The 20,939-nt window shown below is 53.0% G+C and overlaps 1 protein-coding gene across 4 annotated transcripts in view; it reads right to left on the minus strand.

The window, feature by feature from the left end:
• Positions 1 to 804: 804 nt before the first annotated feature.
• PAX7 (paired box 7) overlaps positions 805 to 20,939 on the minus strand; it is an 82,107-nt gene continuing 61,972 nt past the window's right edge. For all 4 annotated transcript variants that reach the window (XM_088136863.1, XM_088136861.1, XM_088136862.1 and 1 more), the window contains exons 8-9: positions 7,889 to 8,135; positions 805 to 4,616 (exon numbers count right to left, since the gene is read on the minus strand). In XM_088136863.1, coding sequence (XP_087992989.1) covers positions 4,501 to 4,616; positions 7,889 to 8,135 — 363 coding nt within the window. In that variant the 3' untranslated portion in view covers positions 805 to 4,500. The remainder of the gene's footprint in view (positions 4,617 to 7,888; positions 8,136 to 20,939) is intronic.

Here is a 20,939-nt window from a genome sequence, read left to right on the forward strand (position 1 = left end):
GGCCATTAGCCTTGCAAGCTCCCCCTCCCGCCTTTCGGCACTGGGGGGTTCCCTGGCACACAGCCCGTCCCCTTGTGCCAAGAAGCCTTTCCATTTCCAGGGGTGGGTTAAAGGGGAGCGGGGTGGGGGTCTTGAAGGCATGTCACGAACCCTGGGAAACTGGGTGAATTTGCGAGCACAGAAGTAAAACTTAAGTGTTAACTCCCAAGCATGGTGGTGCCCAATTTAACACCAGCCTGAACGGTGCAACGCCTCGCCAGCGTTGGCTCATAGATTCTGATGCCAGGTTGCCATTCCTGTGTGTTTCAATCTTGTCCTTCCCTTGCTGGCATTTCGCAAATTTCTAATTATTTATTTTTTCTTAGCACTACGCTGGCCCTCATATAAGCCTGCCTATTTTCCACCCTCCTGGTTTAAGAAATTTCAAGTCTGGGCCGCTCGGCGCACTCCCCCCTTCCCAGCACCTTTCTAAACCCAGCTCTGTAGAATTGCTCTGCCCACCTCTCTCTCTCTTCCTCTTTAAATGAATCATCTCAGAGCCTGGGACCTATTTCTTTTCACTCTGAAATGTATCTCGAATGGCTTCTTGAGGCAAGCATGGCGTCTGCGCTCCGATTTTGCTCAGATCTGCACTCGAGAGCTGCGTTATCAAGTTGGCTGACCAAAATTCCCGAGCCGTGTTGCTTTTCTGCCCGTTGGACTTGGGTGGCATAATTTGCTGTGCTCTTCCCAGCTGTTCCCACGCCGTAAAAGGGACGGAAGGAGAGGGGAGGAAAGATGCTTTCAAAGCCACGTTTCCTTTTTTTCCTTTTTTTAATGTATAACAGTTACGCCTGAGTTACAAAGAGGGACGCCACAGGCAGCAGAGGGTTAAAGCAATACCAGATTTGTTTCTCTACTCTACTATTCCATATAGCTGAATAAATTATGGGGCGATTATACTCGTGCTAACACCCGTGCACACACATACACGTCCTCTTTCTCACACTCTTGCCCTGCCACATGCACACACATGGAGCAAAATTAGCTATGACTTGAACACAGAAGCAACAAATCAGCGTTTACTACTAATAAAGGCATTGTGCTACAGGTAATAGTTCCTCCAGGTTTAGGTATATGAAGTTGTTAGGGCTGGAAAATTAGAAACATTAAATACACAAAATGTCCTCAGCAATACGTCTCCCCCCACCCCGCCCAGGGTTTGGGGCCCATGAGGATATAGAAAAAATAAAAAATACACAGAGTTCTTGGAATGGTATTTTGGAGAGGGGGTGATGGGGCGGCCATGAAGCGGTTCCTAGTTCCTCATTGCGAAGTATTCCTGGTGGGGCATTTCTTCCCCTTGCAAAGAAGTGGGGGGGGGGGGAGGTTGAGGTGCACATATATTTTGGACCAGGTTTGGGGGGAAGGAAACACAACCCGAGTCCCTGGAATGATCAACAAACCTGGACTGTATTGCCAGAATTACATGGGTCCTTAAGAACGTTTTTGGGTCGGAGAGCGGGATCTTCCACTGCGCCCGTGCGGTGGGGAAGTTTGCTGGATCATCTCAGATTTCGATTTTTGTTCCTTTTTTCGTAAGCAGAGAAGGGGGCAGGTCAAGTGGCAGAAACGCAACAGGACGGTGGGGTCTCACCATCGGCGGGGCCTCTTGCCCAAGCTGGCACGGGAACCACGTGTATAATTTTGCTCCTGAGCACGGCAGCTATGGTCAGATCTGGGCCAAAACCATCAAGCCGCAGGATCTTGAAGAGGTGGGGGCAGCAAGGGAAGGCAGTCTCCTAAACATGGGAAATGGTGGGGTTCCCCCCCGCTCCACAGCCAAGCGCAGAAGGTCCAGAATAGGATGCCAGAACAGAAAGAAACGCATTTATGGAGGGCTCCATCTCAACCGTGCACGGATTTCTCCTCCGCGTTGACCCACCGGAAAGAGCCCAGGGGAAGATCCAGCGGTGCCCCGGGCCCCATGCCAAGGCTGCTGTTCTCTCTGGCTGGTTTTCTTGACGGGCACGTGGGGCGTGGAGACCCTTTGGGCCCACAGTGGGAGAACCCAGAAGAATGAGTTAAGGCCAACTGCCCGTTGTCGTGTCGAGCCCCCAAACCTGACTGAGGTGCACAAGAGAGGAGGAATTCTGCTCAAAGCTACCTCCCCTCCTTTCTTGGTCCTTCTCAGCAACGGTTTTGTTCCCGAAGCAGCAGCTGCTAGGTCTCCCCCCGCCTTCGGTAAAAATTGGAGAAGCGTGCCTGGAAAGTGTTTCGAAAGCAAACGATATGCGAAAAGCTCTTACGTTTCTCCGCCTCGGAAACCATTTACATAACATATGTATATTTCTATATAGTGCTATTCATATATAGGTGCGTGTTATTATTATTATTATTATTATTATTATTATTATTATTATTTAAAACTAGCAACAGTACTCTCTGCGTTAATGAAACAGAAGTGAGAACAAAAGTTCGTTCCTGGCGTAGCTTCCAAGAGATGCGATCGAAAGACAAAATTTGGATAGATCAGCCGCCCTGTTCTCCCGCTTTTAAGACCCCTCGGAGCTGCAAATTTATGTACACCGGTGGCTTAAATGCTTGTGCATTTCGGGCAAAGATGGCTAGTATGGAATGGGCTAGCCTGATTTCCTTAGGGCTGATAACTTGGTTAGTTATGGCCAGGATAAGTTGGTTAGTTATGGCCGTTGTTTCAGAAAGGGACGTTTTCTTTGCACCCTCACACCGTCAGCCGGCACCCACCCTGCAAATATCTAACTCTGCCGGGGAAATCGCTGGGGATATTTCACACCCCCCAGGGGCAAAGAGTCTTCTTTGGCCTCCGGAAAACCAGACAAGGGAACGCAGAGCGAGTGTTGGTCCGTCTCGAGGGCCAGCGGAGCTCTTGAGGTTGAGTGGCCTTTGGGTACAGGGTAGCGGGGCCAGGCGGCCACGATGCCCCCTTTGAAACAGTAAACCATGAGGTGTTATGGGCCCCTCTGGATAAGTTTGTCCTAGATCCCTAAAATAATCTGGATAGGATGGAGCCAGAAAGGAGCAACACCCACTGCGAATGTAACCATAATTACTCATTTCTCAACAGACACCCGATGAGGGATGGATCCGGAAGGAGGCGGGATGCTCAAGTTGAGAAGAAGACTTTTCCAGGTGTGTGTGTGTCTGTGTGTGTGTCATGTACCATCCTCTGCACCTTTGTCTAAAGCAGCCTTCGCCATCTCCAGTTTCAGAGCACAATAAATAATCAGAGCTTTAAAAGGAGGAGAGGGAACAGGCTGCTACGGTGGAAGTGGGTGGGAGCAGAGAGGGGCTCAGCAGAGGGCTACCCCAGGACTACCACGCAGATGCCCACCAGAACCACGGCTCCCTGCCAGGTGAGCGTCTGAAGCCGGGGCTGGTTCGTTCCTCCAGGCAGTCCTTCCCCACCTGGGCTCGTGGCCTTACAGCGGTGCGCCTCCAAGAGCGGGCACAGACCTGGCCCACCTCTGCCAACTTCTATTTCCGAGGGACGGGCAAATAGCTAGAAACAATCCCATTCTGGAGAGGTTTCCCACACCCAGGCAGCCCCCCAGAGACAAACCACATTCTGCTGGGTTGCTAATGGGGAGATGTGCACGCAAAATGTCTTCCTTTCCTTTCACCTCCTAATCCCCCTCCCCAATTATCTCCTGGTGGACAGGCGGGCCTCCAGAGCTGGTGGGAGCCGGTATTTAAGGCAGAGGCGCTGGACCTGGTCGCTCCCCAGAGCAGAAGCTTCTGGATTCACCCCGAATTCGAACTTTTTTGAGGAACTGACGTGGCTCTTTGGAACGGTCTAGAGGATGGCCCCGTTCAACTTGCAAGACTATGGGTCTCCTCCACCCCCAACTTTTCTTCCCCTGAAGCAGAGACAAAAATATTTACAGGAAACGGCAAATCTCTCTCCTCTTCGGATCAGGATCGACGGTCGCAACGTTTTCAGTCCCACTTCTTCACGCTGTATACATTTAGGTATTTGGTCCAAACCGGCCCCATTTGGTCCTCGGATCTACATGTATTGATCAGTGGGGTTCCTTCATGTAATGCTGACCTTGTACGATAATAAAAATGGACGGGGATGGGCGGGCGGGCAAAAGGAATATATCGGTATCTATCTAGCTATATAATTACGAAGAAAGGAGATCCCACGGGGACTCGGCCGAGCGGTCGCAAGGATGGCGCGCTGGTGGGACCCGCGGCCACCAGGCTCTCGAAGACTGGAAAAGTCATTTGCCAGCTCATTGTCTCTGGAGCGTCGAACACGGTCATTAGGGAGGGTGTCTTCACAGGTGCGCAGGGCGAGGATTCGGGTAGGGTGCCCCTGACGGAGGCGAGGTTGGGAAGGCCTGGTGCTTCGGGTCCCAGGAGAGAAGGGTGGTGGAGGGAGGCTGGTCCCAGGAAGGTTGGTGGCAGAAGCGGGTCTCTTGCGTTTTGCCTCCTTGGTGGCAGACGGTTGGCACGGGAGGACCCGTGGGCGAGCCTTCAGTAGGCCTGGCCTGTTTCAACCGGCAGGAGCCCCAACACGGCTGAATGTTCCCCGAGTTTCATCCGGCGCTGTGTGGACAAGCTCACATTCTTAGTCAGATAGTCAACGGCAGCTGGCAGGGGCAAGAGAAGGGGAGGAAGAACAAGGCCACGCACATGTGAATGTTGCACCAGGCGCCTTCCCAGCTCCCCAAGTCCCTCTGGGTGGCATCAGGCTAGGTTAGATCTTTTTTTTAAAATCCCGCCTTTCTTATTTTTATAAATAACTCAAGGCGCGCACATCCCTAACGCTCCTTCCTCCTCCTCTTTTCCCCACCGCGGTTCCCCGTTTGCAAAATGTATTTGTGCCGAAGAGCTCTGGTTGTGCAAAGCAGAGGCAGGAAGATGGGAATCAGCCCCATGCAGAAACCGGTTGCAAAGGGGGTGGAGGAAGGAGTAGCCCAAAAATCGGGAAGGGGTCAGCTCGGGGGGCAGGGGAAAGTGGGATCGCCAGATTTATAGACCGGGCACCAACAGATGCAGCTAGTCTGGATAGTAATAGAGCAATCAAAAATAAAACCCACCTCCCTTTGCCCTGCGGAACAGCACATAAGACAGGGTTAGTCTCTGGAACAAAAAACCCAATTCCTGATATAAAATCAGTGTTTTCACGGGCTGAAGAAGGAGTAATGCTACTGATTCTTAAATGGGGAAGAAAACTTGCATCAAAACCATCGTGGAATTGCTGAGGTTAAAGAAGCGTAAGTGGGACTCAATAATATTAATAAGAAAAATAATAATATCTGTATTAGCAGATTCAGATAATAACTCCATCTCCTAATGGAGCCCCAGCTGGGGAAGAGGTTGTTTTAAAGATGTGAAGTGAAGTCTGAGCTTCAGCTAGAGAATTCTTTGGAAACACTTTAGAAGTTTCTTTTCATTTCCCCCCCCCCCAGAGAAATGTTTTTAAGGGTGGTAGAAAATACCTGGAGGTCCAGGAGCTCAGGAACAGCCACTGCGTTCGTGAAACTAACATGGGTCTCTTTAAGGGTTCAAATCCTAGCTAGGCTTGCTTCCTGCTGGAGGGTGAGCCCCCAAATCTAGCTGGCAGGCCAAAAGAAATATACGTTGGCATTTCTTTTGCCAGGTCATCCAGGAACTGAACAGTGACACTCCTTGTTAGCTGAGCTTCAGTCAAATTTTTTGCCCCCCCGCCCGCAATTCTTCTGCCTCAAATTAGATTAATAAGACTCTAGCAGAGAGCCCCGCTCGGTGCCAGCAAGTAAACAAATTTCAGCCGTCAGCGTCCTGTCAGAAGCCTGCCCCAAAGGGGGGTCCCTTCCAAGCAAAAATCCTTATTAGACCTGTCACATGCATTAGGAATTCTTTCACGCCTCGGCGTTCCATAACCGCCATCATTAGTGTAGCCCTGGCCTCTGGGACTGGCAAAGTCCGGACTGGCACTTTTCCACCCTCTCCTTGGGCGAGTCGGGACCAAGTCGGCGTGCAACGGGCACCGGGCCGGGTGGATTTTAGACGCCATTTAAAGCTCCGAGCACAGCCTTCTGAAGCCCCCCCTGACTTTTAGCAAGGCCAGTTCTGCCCGTGGGCACCTCTGGTTTGGTGGAAATGCCCTTGTTCCGTCCTCTTCAGAGGCCCTCCAGACAGTTCTGCCTGGCCAGCCTTGGCAGAGTCACTCATGCCCTCGATCGGGGCTTCTCGGCCTTGGCCACTCAAAGAGGGGTGGATTTCATGCTGGTGGGGGGATTCTGGGAGTTGAAGTCCGCCCCTCTTTGAGGGGCCAAGGCCGAGAAGCCCTGCCCTAGATACCGAGAGGAGGAAGAAAGGCCCTTGGCATGCATGCACGCACGCGGACACAGAGCAGCTGCAAAAAACGCATTTGGGGGTCTCACGTCCCAGAGATTTAGGAGACCGCAGCACGCTTAAGGCTCACCCTTGCATGGATTTTAAAGAGCTGGACCCCCTTAATTTGAGGCAAGTGATTTCTGAAGACTTAGAGCTTAGGTTTGGTTTTCACGCAGCCCCCGAGGCACGTGGGGTCCTCCATCTGGGGTTGGGAAGGCTGCTGGGGAGCGTCCCCAGAGCCCACCTCGGCTGCCCTCCGAGCCAAGGTTACGGGAAGCCCACGGCTCTGAACAGGCCTGTCCAGGGAGGTGCCAACGAAGAGGGGCAGGAGGTCAGGGCTCCCAAGCGAGGCTGGATCCGGGGGCCTTGCCCCCCTCCCTGGCACAAGGGAAGGTGGCACCCGAGCAGGACCAGGTAGGACAACAACGCCTCCATTTGCTCAATCTCTGCCAGGGCGCTGAGGTGGAAGAAGCAGTGTGCAAGTCTACCCAGGCTTCACCTGTGCCACTTTCAGTCTCCGGGTGGCCCGGGAAGATGGGGGACCGGGATGTTCAGAGTGTGGCCTGCTCTGGGGAGAGGCGTGGGTCGCCAGCCTGAGGACCCCAGGGGAGGGAACTTCCTTGGTGTTGGCCAGCGCATCTCCCGAGGCCAAAAGGTGCCCGGTTTTGAAGCAGGAGGAACTCTGCAAAGCGCCCCGCTTAATTCTCTCGCCAGCCTCGGAAACAGGCAGGCCAGAGGCGCTGGCGGCCCCTCCTTATCCGAAGATCTGCCCCCCCCAACGCGTTTCCTTATTTGTGTTGTTCCTTTCTGCTGTCCCAAGCTAGGCGCACACACAAACACACACCCATCTGTAGGGGGTGTGACTAACGCCTGGCCAGAGGGCATCTTTATTGGAAATACATGGCCCTGGAATTTGTTTAAGATTTTTATCAGTTCCACGTGTGGCTGGCTTTCGCGACCAGAAGCGAGAGGAAGGTCGGGGGGTCACAGATCAAACCTGGGTTTTTTTCTTCCCCCGAGTAGGGGGGAGAGGGGACGGAGGTGAGGAAGCGTTCATGCCCCCTCCCCACCGCAGCCGTTTCTCATTTGGCCGTAGAAGGGAAGCGCATTAAAACGAGGAGGAGGAGGAGGACGTAGAACAAGAGGTCAGTTGGGGAGCCCCCCTGGGGAGGGAGGGGGCTGCCACAAGCGTCACCCGGTCACCGGCTGGGGCAGGTCGAGGGCCTTGGGCTTTGGGGCACCCCGGGGGGGCGCAGGGGAGCTGAGCCACCCATTGCTGGAAGGGCCCCGGGGACCCTCCCTCCCTGGTGCAGGGGCCCCTCGGGATGAAAGGCAGAGTCTCTGCTGCTGAAGAGGAGGGGGCATGAAAGGCGCCCCCCCCAAGGTAGGCAAGGCCAGGCCCTTTGCAGGTGATCCGAGGCACCCACAGATTGGGGTGGCCGGGCATCAACTGGCAGGGGAAAGGTCAGCCTTGGATCCCCCCAAAGGCCCCTGGTCATCCGGGCCCCCCTCCCCCGGGAGCCCAAAGGAAGGTACTCACTCTGGCTGTACTGGCCGTACTGGTAGCCGGCCACGGGGTCGACGCTGTAGCCCGTGCTGGTGTAGGTGGGCGGGCAGTAGGCCTGGGAGGTGGGCAGGCTGTCCACGGACTTGATGGACTCGCTGCGCTGGCTGCAGCTGGCCGAGAGGGAGTTGGCGCTCTCCAGGCTGCCGTGGAGGGGGGAGATGGAGAAGTCGGCCTGCGACTGGGGGGGGGCGCCGCTGGGGTGGCTGAGGATGCTCATCACCTGCGGGAGGAGGGGGAGAAGGGGTCAGCCCCGGGGCGGAGGGAGGGAGAGCAGGGCCCAGGGCCCAGGCCCTTGCGGACCCCACCGCCCCAGCCCCGAAGGACGGCGCCCCACCCTGGCCGCCCGATGCACCGCCGGAAGGAGGCTGAGAACCGGGTGAACAGCAGCCTGAGGAGGGACAGCGACTCTCCCCGTCAGCGGCCGGTTTGGAGAATCCGGGAGACGCAGCTCCGCCACTGCCCAGCCGCCCCCCTTATAAAAGCACGCCTTGGGGTTTATTTCAGCGGACCCCGTTTCAGATTGGGACGCTGGCTCTTAAAGTCAAACGGTCTTTCAGGTGAAATGCGTTGGCCTCTTGTTGTTGTTGTTGTTCAGTCGTTAAGTCGTGTCCGACTCTTCGTGACCCCATGAACCACATCGCGCCAGGCCTTCCTGTCCTTCGCTGCCTCCCTGAGTTGGCTCAGTTTCATGCTCATTGCTTCGGTGATGCTATCTAACCATCTCATCCTCTGCCGTCCTCTTCTCCTTTTGCCTTCCGTCTTTCCCAGCATCAGGGTCTTCTCCAAAGAGATCTCTCTTCGCATTAGGTGGCCAAAGTCTCTGAGCTTGAGCTTCAGTATCAATCCTTCCAATGAGCAGTCAGGGTTGATTTCCTTTAGGATTGACTGGTTTGACCTCCTAGCAGTCCAGGGGACTCTTAAGAGTCTTCTCCAGCACCACAGTTCAAAGGCAGTTGGCCTCTAGGCTGGCACATTTTATCTTCATCCCTTCCCTTCCCTCCTCTTTCCTTTCCTCAACTTCCCTCCTTCCTTCCTTTCCTTTCCCTTCTTAACTTCCCTTCTTTTCCTCCCTCCCTCCCTTCCCACCCTTCCTTCCTAACTTCCCTTCCCTTTTCCTTCCTTCCCTTCTTTTCCTCCCTCCCTTTCCTAACTTCCCTTCCCTTCCTTTTCCTTCCTTCCTAACTTTCCTTCCTTTCCCTTCTGTTCCTTCCTTCCTTTCCCTTTTCCTCCTTCCTAATTTCCCTTCTGTGCTTTTCCTTCCTTCCTTCCTTCCTTCCTTCCTTCCTTCCTTCCTTCCTTCCTTCCTTCCTTCCTTCCTTCCTTCCTTCCTCCCCTTCCTAACTTCCCTCCCTTTTCATCCCTCCCTCCCCTTCCCTTCTTTTCCAGCCCTCCTAACTTCCCTTCCCTGCTTTCCTAATTTCCCTTCTTTTCCTCCTTTCCTTCCTGACTTCTCTCCCCTCCCCTTTTCCTCCATTCCTAACTTTCCTTCCCTTTCCTTCCCTTTCCCTCCTTCCTCTTTTCCTTCCTTTCTCCCTTCCTCTTTTTGTTCCTTTCTGCTTTTCCTCCCTCAATCTTTTCTTTCCTTCCTTCCTTCCTTCCCCTTCTCATCCCTTCCTCTTTTCCTTCCTTCCTCATTCCCTCCCCTCCCCTTTCCTCTCTTCTTGTTCCCTTCTCCTTCCCTCCTTCTTCTCTTTTTCCTTCCCTTCCTCTTTTCCCCTCCCTTCCTCCTCCCTTCCCTTCCCTTTCTTGAGCAGCCAGCGATTCCAGGACCTTCTGATGGGCCTAACCAAGTTTGAGCCTGTTCACTTTTCCAGGCTCAGCCCAAGTTGGCTGGGAGGGAGGGGAGACCCCCACAGGCAGGGAGTACTGCCTTCCGGGGAAACGTCTGTGGGTTTCTCAGCGTGGGCTGAACTTGAACTGCACCCTGCCCGGCGTTGTCCTCCTCCCTCGTGGCACATCCTCCTCACGACCACCCCGCCCAGGAGGACAGGCTCTCTCTCAAGAAAAGGGGGGATCTTCCCAAGGCCCTGGCCCACACGGCTGTCTCCCCTTAAATCAAGCGAGGACCGGATCAAGCCGCCCCGTCCTCTCTTCGAGTTCACGGAAGCCACGTGTGGCTTGCTTCTGCAGCGGTGGAACCGTGGCCCGATTTATAGTGGGAGTCTCTGGGTGACCATCCCAGAGCCCCAAAGGTGTTTGTCGTGGGGCACCCCAGCTTCTCCGTATGTCTCAAACTACAGTTCCCATAACCCCCAGCCCGTGCTGCGTGGGGCTCCCCAGTGGCGGAAGAGGGGGCAAAAGGGCTCCCCAGTTGGACCCGTTAGGCTCCCCCAGTCTCCTTGTCTGCCCTGTTACCACTTGAAGACCCCCACTCCAAGCGGGGGGGACAGAGAAGGCTTATTCCCATCATAGCTCAATCCCCCCTTTTTCTGTTTTGACCTTGCTTTTCTATATTTTACTCTTGGGGGGGGGCAGTACCATTGCTAACGGAAAATCGATAGTCCCTCCGTATCCAATAGGTATTAGTATTCGGTCGCCTCTTCATTATTATTATCAGGAGCAAAATCTCTCCATCCTCCTGGGCCCCCCTCCCCAATCCCATTTGCTCCCCTTGCATTGCCCTCCAGCCCTCCCACTCAATTCGGGGCCTGGGACCTTGGCGCCGGAAGAGACAAAGACAAAAACGAAGCCTGGTTTGGGGTATTTTCTATTTTTTTGCAGCCGTGGGGGGGCGGGGGGCGGACTTGCTGGAAGAGACGCTCATCTTCTCTGGTTTACAATGCCTGGATATGGAGGCTTTAACTAGACCTCCGTGCAGAAGAACAGGCTTCTGTAGCTGAACCGCCCGGTGCCCAGTAGATCTGGGCTTAAAATAAGGCGCTGGGGAGCCTGAATCTCTGGACGCCCCACGGGCAGTTGAAATGTGACAACCTTCATCCCCCCTCCTTTCCTGTTTTTTCCCCCAGCTGGTCCCCTCCTGGGTCTACAGACGCCCCCTCCCCACCCTCAAACCCACCATTGTGTTTCTCCCTCCAGGATTTCATCACCCCTCTCTCCCCCACTTTAAAAGAAGTGGGACTCTTCCTCTCTCTGTCTTCCTTTCTTTTTTAAAAATGTAATTAATTCTCTCCGTTTCTGAGCTGGCCCAAGGGCTTCTCGCTGTGGAGATTCAAGCCGCCAATGTGCATCCTTTACGATAAACGGAGTCCGCTTTGGCACACCCTGCGCCACGAACAGACGCGAACGGTCTTGGCCGTTGCACTGGTTTTTAGGGCAGGTTGGGGGACGGTGCCAGGCTGGAGAACTGGATCCGGGGAGGGAAAGACGCCGGTTCTAGACTTTGGAGGGGGAGACCCCAGTTCTGGATCTAGTTTCATGCCCACCTTTGGAGGACGGCCTTGATTGGCGAAAACGGGGTGACCTCCCCTCACCGCCCCAGAGGTCAACCTCAATTCCCAGAATCCCTAGGCGGCAAAGGGGATGGTGGGCACCGAAGCCGGGCATCCTGGAAGGGACCCGCTCGCCAAAGGGGGTCCTTGGGCCTCGGCTCCCGTCTTTCTACCCCGGAGTTAGCAAACCAGGAGCGCGACCCCACCCAAGACTGCGGGAAAGAGGAAGGGCCATCTCCCGAGGGGCTATTTCCCTGCCTATCTGCAAAGCTCAGTTGGGTTTCATCTGTAAAGGGTCAATCCTTCCAAGACCTTCGCCAACTGTGGCACCACCGCTCGACCAAGCGGAGATCTCGCCGTCATTAGAGAGAGATTTTCTTGTGCGCGTCCGCCTCCATCCCCTAATCCCCGGCGCGGATTCAGGGGGACGCCTACCTCACCCCAAACGTGGCATTTCCATCTCTCTGCTTCATCCCTCTCTCCACCACGGAGTAAATGCCCCCCACCCTCCTTCACGTTAAGACCCTCTACCTCGCCGGCGGGAATCGAGCCTAGCAGGGGCTTTAGGAGAGGTTTCCTATTTATCCCACTCCTGTTTTGGGGTTGGGGGAAAAGTTGGGCTGTCCCTTATTCGGTGAAAATTGCAGTCAACAGCCAAAAGAGGAGGAAGTTCCCTTCCCTTGCTCTTTTTTTGATATCTTATTTGGGGTCATTCAATTAGAGTTAGAGAAGGAAGTGCCCTTCCACAGGGTGAGGCGGATAACTTTAAAAGATGCTCACAGCACATTGAAGGCTACTAAGGCATTATGCCTATAAAGCAGTGTTTCTCAAGCTTAGCAACTCTAAGATGGGTGGACTTCAACTCCCAGAATTCCCCAGCCAGCATGGCTGGCTGGGGAATTCTGGGAGTTGAAGTCCACCCATCTTAGAGTTGCTACGGTTGAGAAACACTGCTATGGATCATCTCTATCGGTGATAGGAAGCCTCTGAGAACCAATTGCTGGGGAATAGATGGAGAGAAGTCATTTTTGGGACGATGGCCGGCTTGTAGACGCTTCTGGTGGGTCATGGCCCGGCACGACGTCAGAATGGACAACGGCCTTTTCTCTTACTGGCTAACACAGAGAAGCCCCAGGGTACGATATTTCCTTAGCAGGCGCATCTCACCGCTGGAAGATGCAGCCGCAGACAAACCTACCAAGGAAGTCTACAAATGTTACGAGTTGGCAGTGTCCGACGTGTTTGATCGATGCATCTGCCTCAAATGCAAGAGGAGGAGGAAAGGAAGGATGCATCCATTTGGAATATATTCGAAGGGAGTTATTGTTCTGAAAAAGATCTGTGCTGGGTTTGCAATTTAAAAGCAGAAGGCGGCCTGCAGAACTCCGCGCAAATGGCACCCAGGGGCTGATAAACATTGCAATTTTGTTCTGGGCGGATGGGGAAAATACATAACGACCTGCAACCGCTTTAAATTGCTCAAATCCCCTTTGGGAGAAAATCCGTGTTTCTGGCAGGAACTGGTTCGGGGAAGGTCAGAGGCCCACAATAATTGCACCCCTCTTGGCTGCGAGGGCCCCCTTCCCCTTGCCCCTCCAAGGGGGACAAGGGGGCGGAAGATCACCCCACCCTCCCTCCTCTTCATCTTCTCCGCTAAGCGGATCGAGGCCTCCTTCCTATCGCACCCCCTGCAGACTCCGGTAATGGAGTGTCGGCGGCTGCTTCATTGCTTCCAAACAAGATTTCATGAGATCCTTTGAGTTTCCCCCCCAAAAGCCCCCCCTGCTTTCTCTCCCCCCCCCCCCATTTCCTGCGATGGAATAAGAAGCAACAAGAACGGTGAAAACGGACCTGACAGTACAAAGAAGTTACAGAATCGCGGCATATCCCAGCCGCAGGCTAGTTGCTTGGCGCACTGATAGTCTCTCTGCCCCCCGCCCCCCGCCTCCCCCCCACCTCTGATGGAGCAAGCGCTGCAATCAGTTAAAGTCCAGCTTAACTACGGGCAGGAAGAGACACCCATTAAGTCAAGCCGGTGCCTCGGGCCCTTCATCAGGGAGAGGAGGATATCAAAAAGGAGAGGTCTTAAGGAGATGAAATAACCTCAATGAAGTTCACCAAAGATGGTGCCAGCCAGCAAGATGCCAAATCAAACCTTTAATAAGGCTGGCTGGCAAGCAAATGAAAGAAAAGAGGAAATGCAGAAGTAATTCCGCACGGCTGGCTGCCCCCCGCCCTCCCCGCTGTTGGCTTTATGAGAAAACGAGCTATTCTCTTCTCCTCTTTCGCGGCTTCAATGGGCACGTGGCGCCTTTGTGCTCGGCTCCGGCGCGCGCAGCGAAAACGGACCGGGCTCTGCCGTGGTTCTCTATCCAGAACCTGTCAGAACAGTAACTCTGCGTTGAAAACCCCTGTGCAAAACTGGACATCAGCTTCCCAGGCCAAAGCAAAAAATAAACTCTTGTGTTGGGACAGACCTAAGTAACAGTCCTGGGGAAGCCAGGTTTTGACCCCCGACCGTGCAGGAATCTGGGCACCTCCATTCAGTTGCATCTGATTTCAAGAATGGTGTATGTGACCTGCCAGAAATGGAACCCTTTTTGCCCAATTCCAGACACTAATTCTCGAGTGGAGAGGGTTGGAAGAAACTCTGAAGGTGGCCTTTCCAAAAGGGGTGGAAACCGGGCTGTGCCAGATGGCCTGGGGGCCTGATGGGGGCTCGCATTGCTGGAACTGGCTGGTGGGACGACCAATACCGCTCCCCCATCATCTTGAACTGTAGATGGCTTTTATAGAATTGTTCTTGTGATTTTAATTGGGGGATATTTATATTTTTATTGCTTTTATCGTCTTGGATTTTAATTGCCAGCTGCCCAGAGTCACCCTCTGGGGGAGACGGGCGGCATACAAATTTAATAATAAAATAGATAGATAGATAGATAGATAGATAGATAGATAGATAGATAGATAGATAGATAGATAGGTTGGCGCCTGAAGTTGGGCGTGACTGCCAACTTCTAGCAGAGGCTTGCAAGACCAGCTCCGTTGCGAAGAAATTTTTCGGAAAGACGGGCCGGCAGTCAGCACCAAGGACAGCAGCCACGACTTCACCACAGGGAGACCGGTTGAAAGTTGGGTTGACTTCCTCCCAGTTGTGTATTAAAAGAGGACTCACAAACCACCTGTGGACGTTTTTCGACCTCCCTCTAACTATACCAACTGTACGAAGCTTTCACAAGCAACCTCCCTCTTTCTATACTTTCAACTCTAACTTGACTCTTTTCTGCAGGCGCTTTCTCCCAGGTGGCGGGGGCCTGTAGCTCTCCAAATTTGGTTAAACTACAACTCCCAGCAGGCTAAGCCAGCTTGGCTAAGAGGGAGGATTCTGGGAGAGTAACATCTAGGTGGGGCCACCGCTCTCCCCGTCCTCGCCCTTCTGGTGGGTTCATCTGTTACCCTTCCCACAGAGTTCAGGGCTGCATTTTTCAGAAAGTGGCCATGTTTACAAAAATAAGGGATACTGTTTTTCTCTTTTTCCCTAGAGATCCACTAACTGGAATGGCAAAAACCGTAAAGACGAAGAACGTATGAAGTCAGAGCCCAGGGATTTGTTCTGACCACCGGAATGGAACAACATTCACAACTTCGCTTACTTCTCTTCAACGCAGGGCAGAGAAAACCAGGGGTTGCCGAGATGCTGAACTCCAACTCCCAGGAGCCCTGAAAACTGTAGAAAGTGAGGAGCCTTTTGGGGTTTGTCAGGCCTCCTCTCGAAGTTTGAACGTACCTGAGACTGATCTTGATTGCAAGATAAATCTTGGAAGGAGCCGAGATTAGAAAGACGCGGTGGAGAAAAAGGAAGAGGAGGGGAGGGCTGATCACGGGAAGACAGAACTATTTAAAGATAATGATTGCATAAATTTAATTAATGCTTTTTCATGCTGCAAATGGCTATTTTGTAATTAATGTATCTAGCTCTGCTAAGCATGGGAGATCAAATCTTCTCTTCCTCCCCCTTCCTGCTGTCTCCCCTCCGCCCTGCACCCCAATCCTTCCTCCTTCTGTCCTGTCTTTCCATGTAATGAAAGACAGAAAGCAGATGACAGAAACAATTTATCAACGGGTCTGGGTGTCAAATCCCTAATTGGGTGCACCAGGTTAGCCGAAAGTGAAAGGCGGGCAGAGGGGGAGGCGGGTGGGATCTGGGAAGGTGGTTCCTTCTTGATATCGCAGGCTCTGGGGTGGGTGCTCTTGTCTGCGGCGAGCGAAGCGATGGTATTGCTCATTAATCGACGGGGATTAGGCTACAGATCAGCCCTGGAAGCTGCGCCTGTTGCTACGTGCAGCTTGTCTGCACCAAGTTTAATCATCCTGTCCTCTCCCTTCTTGACATTGCCCGGTCGCTGCTACAGCTGAAGTCCCAAACAATCGGCCGTAAGGTGTCTCTGAGACCTATCAACACACTGGTGTGCCAAACTTCAACAGGGGGCAAAAGATGGATGGGTGCAGAAGGGTCAAACTCATATTTTAGGAGTACCTAACCCCATGAGCCCCTCCAAACGCGCTTCGATTTCATGTAGGGTTTCATGACTGGTATCTGTTGGGCAGCGTTGACCTTCAGGGGTTGGTGACTGGTCTGGATAACATTTCCTGACGTTTTGTGTAGCAGACCACCTTGCCTCTGAAGATGTCAGGCAGATTGTCAGGACATGTTATCTAGACCAGTCACCAAACCCTGAAGCTCAACCCTGCCCAGCTCTTCGTTTTAACAGGATATGAGTCTGAAATAGGGGCTGATTGATGACAAATCTCCCAGCAATTCTTCCTTGTGGTTTGCTCATCTGTGGGCCAGAATGGGGGTGGTGGCTCTCAAGCAAATGGCATTTCTGGATTTCCTGCTCCTGGGTGAGATGGGTCTCCTCTCCCACGCCTGCTACCAGCTCCCTAGGATGACGTTATTAAAGTGTCCATCACCCCACCCACCCTACTTAAAGAGGGGGAAACCACCACATGCTTAATCGGTTGGGCCGATGCAAGGAAGGTCAACTCAGAGCAGCCCCTCAGATTCCAGTAGAGTGACCCCAGCCCAAAAAAAAATCTTACTGGTCGGGGTCTCCGCAAGAGGAGAAGATGAAAGAGCATGCAATCGTCCCCACTTTGGAGAAGTATGCCAAGAGCATTACTAAAAGCTTCCCTGAAATGTGGTTAGTAAGAGCTACCAAGACCGTTGTCACAATAATGCTGAAAACCGACGTGTCCAGAAACGCAGGGCTGAAGGGAAGCCCGCTGGCCTGGGGAGGGGAGGGGAGGGGAGGGGAGGGGAGGGGAGGGGAGGGGAGGGGAGGGGAGGGGAGGGAGGGAGGAAGGAAGGAAGGAAGGAAGGAAGGAAGGAAGGAAGGAAGGAAGGAAGGAAGGAAGGAAGGAAGGAAGGAAGGAAGGAAGGAAGGACAGAGCAAGGTGGAGGGGGGACAACCTCAGCCAGTGATGGGAAGATGCTCAAGTGTTTGCCCTCCCCTTTCCTTCTCCCTTATGCCAATTCAACGGCAAGTCCCCATCACGCTGGTTCTTCAAGCCAGGAAGGAGATCCGCAGAGGAAGATCTATGAAGATGCCTCTTCAAAATTATTCTATCATCTCTTGTGCTTCTCTGTGGATCGTGGAACCGTAATTCACAAGGATTTTCTTGGGGGGAGAATGGGGGAAAGGGCTGCTTTCGATGAGCCAATCCTAACGCTGGCACATAAACTGGGCCTCCAGGAACCTCGGTCCAAATCCCTGAACCAAGCCGGCCATGCTGGTGTTTCTACTCCAGAAGAACAGCTGAATTGTTGGCTCGGTGCGGATTCTGCGCCTTGCAGAGCAACCATGGATTACCCCCAACATATTGGTGACGAATGGAAGAGACTGTCACGGTTTGTTTCACCGTCACATTGCCACAAACGCACCCCAAACGGGCAATTTATATTTATTAGGGAACATACAATAACTGTCTCATTAAATCAAGATCCAACTACGGGTTGGGAGCCTTAATCTGAGCTGTCACCAGCTGGGTAAGCTTTGCGAAAAAGGCTACGGAGAGAGGGTTGGAGCCGGGGTTCTCGGTGGTGGACTTCTCCAGGAGGGCCCTAAGCCAAATCTCAGGCACCCTCCCAATGTCCAGATCACCTTCTGATTGAATAGGCAGCCACCAACAAACTCGGTTAGAGCCTCCAGTGGAAACGCTTCTGCTGGTGGGAGGAAAGAAGGGAGGCTCTGAGCCGAACAGGAGCACCCCAAGAAAGTGCTCTGGGTAGGTGGGACGGCCCAGCTTTCTCTTCCCTAGGGCAGGATTAAATCTTAAAGTTTAATGAGTTAGGAAGGATCCGCCCGGATGGGGGAGAAAGGTCCTGGGCCGTGCGGAGAATTACGCCCGAGCTTAGCCATGTGTGCAAGAGTGAGCAAGCGAGGGAGAAAACAGAGAAGGGGGGGGGGAGTCTTCAGAGTACAGAGCAAGTGAAAAATGTCAGGGTAAATTACTCTTGACAGTGTTAATATCTGCACCACATAGCAATAATTACATGTAGATAACTAGTGAAATACCGCTCAGCTGGAGCCATCAAGCTGAGTGCAGATGCCTCTAACTGCCAGCTGGGGACCTTTTCATGGTCGGGAGTTTTGCATGTCCTACCCACCCCCTCCAGTCCATCCTTTCGCCCAAGACGGACACGTTCTTAAGATCATGGAAGACCTTCCTTTGGACCTGGACACCATCCTGGCCAAGTTTGGTCTAGAGGCCCCTGCTGGTCCCTGGTGAAACTGCAATGGATGACACAGCTCCCCTCCAGGCCACGTTCTGGGTTTAGGCTACGTCGGTGCCACATCAGGGGCCAGAGGGAGAGAGGAATGACCTTCTCCTACCAGGGGCTCGGCCTTGGCACAGCAAACGGGCAGCGGGATCAGGTTAGGAGGGAGATACAGGCCACCCAACTCTACCTCCTCAAGGCAGGTGGCTCCTACTGCCCAGGAAGAGTGGGGCCTCTAAAATCATGAATGGTGAGGTGGGGAGGACTCCCCTTGATCCCAGAAGATCCCAGAGACCCTTGGAAAAATATTTAGGGGTCAGGATGGACTACCAGACCCACTCCTGCACCCAACAAATGTCCTAGTTTCTTCTCAGACCTGGTTTAAAGCAGGGAGCAGGAGACCATCAACAACTTGCTGTGGGACCACAAGGGCTATCATCCTTGCCCGCTGCTTGGGCTGAGGGCAGTTAGTGTCCACCAAAACCAGGGTCAGGAAGTGACCCCTATGAGAAGAAACATGCCTTTAGAAGCTGGGAAACGTGCTCTGAAATAGCAAAAGCACAATTTTTAAACCACCGAATATCCCAAGGGCAGCTGGGAGAACAAGGGAGAGAAACCTTTAAGGGTTGGGTTTTTTTGCTCTTGGTATATGCCACAAACTGATCCAGGCTGCGACTCGCCAGGGAAAGGAATAAAATTAAAGTAAACCTCCACTCCCTTCTGTGGAAAACAAAAATATGCTCTTTGGAGCTTTTTAGCTGTGAAACACCTTTTTTGTTTAGCTCGACTAATCCACTTATCGGTGGATAAAGCCACCGGCGTAACACAGGACAATAAAAAGCATATACATACCAAAACAAGGGGAAAAAGCAACAAAAATTTGCCCGTGGCTTGTGTTTTATATTTAAAACAGGAACTAGTAGGGGAGGGGGGAAAAATGAATGAGGACGGCGGGAGGAATTTGCAAACAAGGCACCCTTTAAAAAAGGAGAGAGAAAACCCTTATCAAATTAAGTTTTCCCAAGGAGATATCCTGGCCGATAACAGTAGCCCATTTTGGATGAGTGTATGTACGCGCCGTGAGCACTCTAGGAGATGTTATCCGCAAAATTGAGAAAATATGAATTTACAAGAGAGATAACCGAGGTATGTTTCAAATACGGGCACTTATTCTCCTATCAATTCCGCCCCCATCTCAAACTCGATGCAGGGGATGTCTTGGCAAGAAAGGGCATGTCCCTGAAGGGACGCAATTCCCATCTGCAGAAAAGTCTTGAAGGTCAAAAGAGTGGATTTTGTAGGTGTGGGAACAGAGGGGCAATATGTCCCAGGTGCCACTGGGAAGATTGGACCCCTGAAGTCCAGCTTTCTCTTCCCATGGTTCCCCCACCTCGCCCTGGTTCTGTGTGATCTCTCCCTTGGCTAAAGATGGAAAAGTGGCATCTCTGGATGCCAACCAGCTCAAGAGTCCATTTCAGCATCCAGCCTCTGGAGGGCACCAAGCTGGTGGAGCAGGACCTCCCCTTGTCCCAAACCTGCTACCCTGGAGGGGCGTCCTTGCAAGGCGCCAGGTATCAATCACGGGCATCCACCTGTCAGGCTGGCATCTGGAACTAAACGGAAACACTTGGCAGCAGCACGGCCTGACCTCCCACCTCCTTGGCCGGGTCGCTCGAGGGAGCCCGCGGTGGCCGTGCCTGTGCGTCGGGGGTGAAGTGTGGGGTGGGGAGGGGGGAGCAAAGGGCAAGAGGTAATGGAGAAATGAAGGGCCGGGCAGGAAAGGCGTGGAGGGACGCTGAGAAGAAGGCTTCAAGGGTTAGCTGACTCTTGTGAAGCTCTTCCGAAAGGACATAGAAGTTCACGTGACGGACTCTCACTGGCTGCTGGGGTGTGTGTGTGTGTGTGTGTGCATGCCAAAAAACGGGGAACCAAACAGAATGAACTTCTTAACCCAGCCTTCCCCAAATCTGGGACCACTTATCCTTTTCTCCCCACGGCAGATGTTGGGCATTGCAAGCAAGTGACGTTTTGGGTTCAGTAAGTCAGGAGAAAGCAGAGGCCTTTCATAAGTCCCATCGTCTCCCAACAGGCATCTTGCAAAGATTTTGGGCCACGACTCACGTTCTTCCCTGCCGGCCCAGTCACGTCAAATGGTAAAAGTCTAAGATATTTTAAGCTGTGGGAGGCCGGTTCAGCTCAGCACGGGTGGCCGGCCCCAATTAGCCACAGATTTTGGGGTCACTAAACTCAGAAAAGGGATGTTGGTCTTTTTGTGTCTTAGCCTGCTCTGCAGACCCAGAAAAGGAGGCCCCTTTAGTAAGCAGGCCATTTGATGCAACCTTACTTCCCCCTAGGTTTATTTCTAACCCCTTTGCCTGGTGAAGAGCCTAGGAAACTTGCAAAAACGGGCAAATTCAACGCCTGTCCTCTTGTGGCCCACATAGAGAGCAATCCTCTATTCTGAGCCTTGCAAGGAGAAGCGAGACAGAAGCCTCAGAACGGCTGTGTTCCTCTTCTTCGTCTTCTCCCCCCCTTTCTAAAATGAGGAAAGTCTATTTGCACCCCCTGAGCCTCTCTCTAGGGCTGGGGCTGCCTGGATCGGCTCAAGGAAGCTGAGGGTCTTGTCTCTTTGGATTTAGACCGAAATTTTTATTTTCTGCTGCGCTCAGATAAATGTGGAAATCCTGATTGCCAATATTCCCCGTTTATCAGCGAAGTGCAGTGCAGTTCTGGGAAGGGGGGGCGCTAAGGAAGGAACCGAGTCCCATGTCACCTTTCCCAGCCTCCCACCCACCGACAGTGAGCGGAATTCAACTTCAGAAGAGCCGATGCACCAGCCGCGCATTTCCACAGG

The sequence above is a fragment of the Python bivittatus genome, unplaced genomic scaffold, assembly GCF_059951505.1.
Source record: "Python bivittatus isolate LINGU-HERP-01145 unplaced genomic scaffold, Pbiv_v1 ctg000090_np1212, whole genome shotgun sequence".
Taxonomy (NCBI): domain Eukaryota; kingdom Metazoa; phylum Chordata; class Lepidosauria; order Squamata; family Pythonidae; genus Python; species Python bivittatus.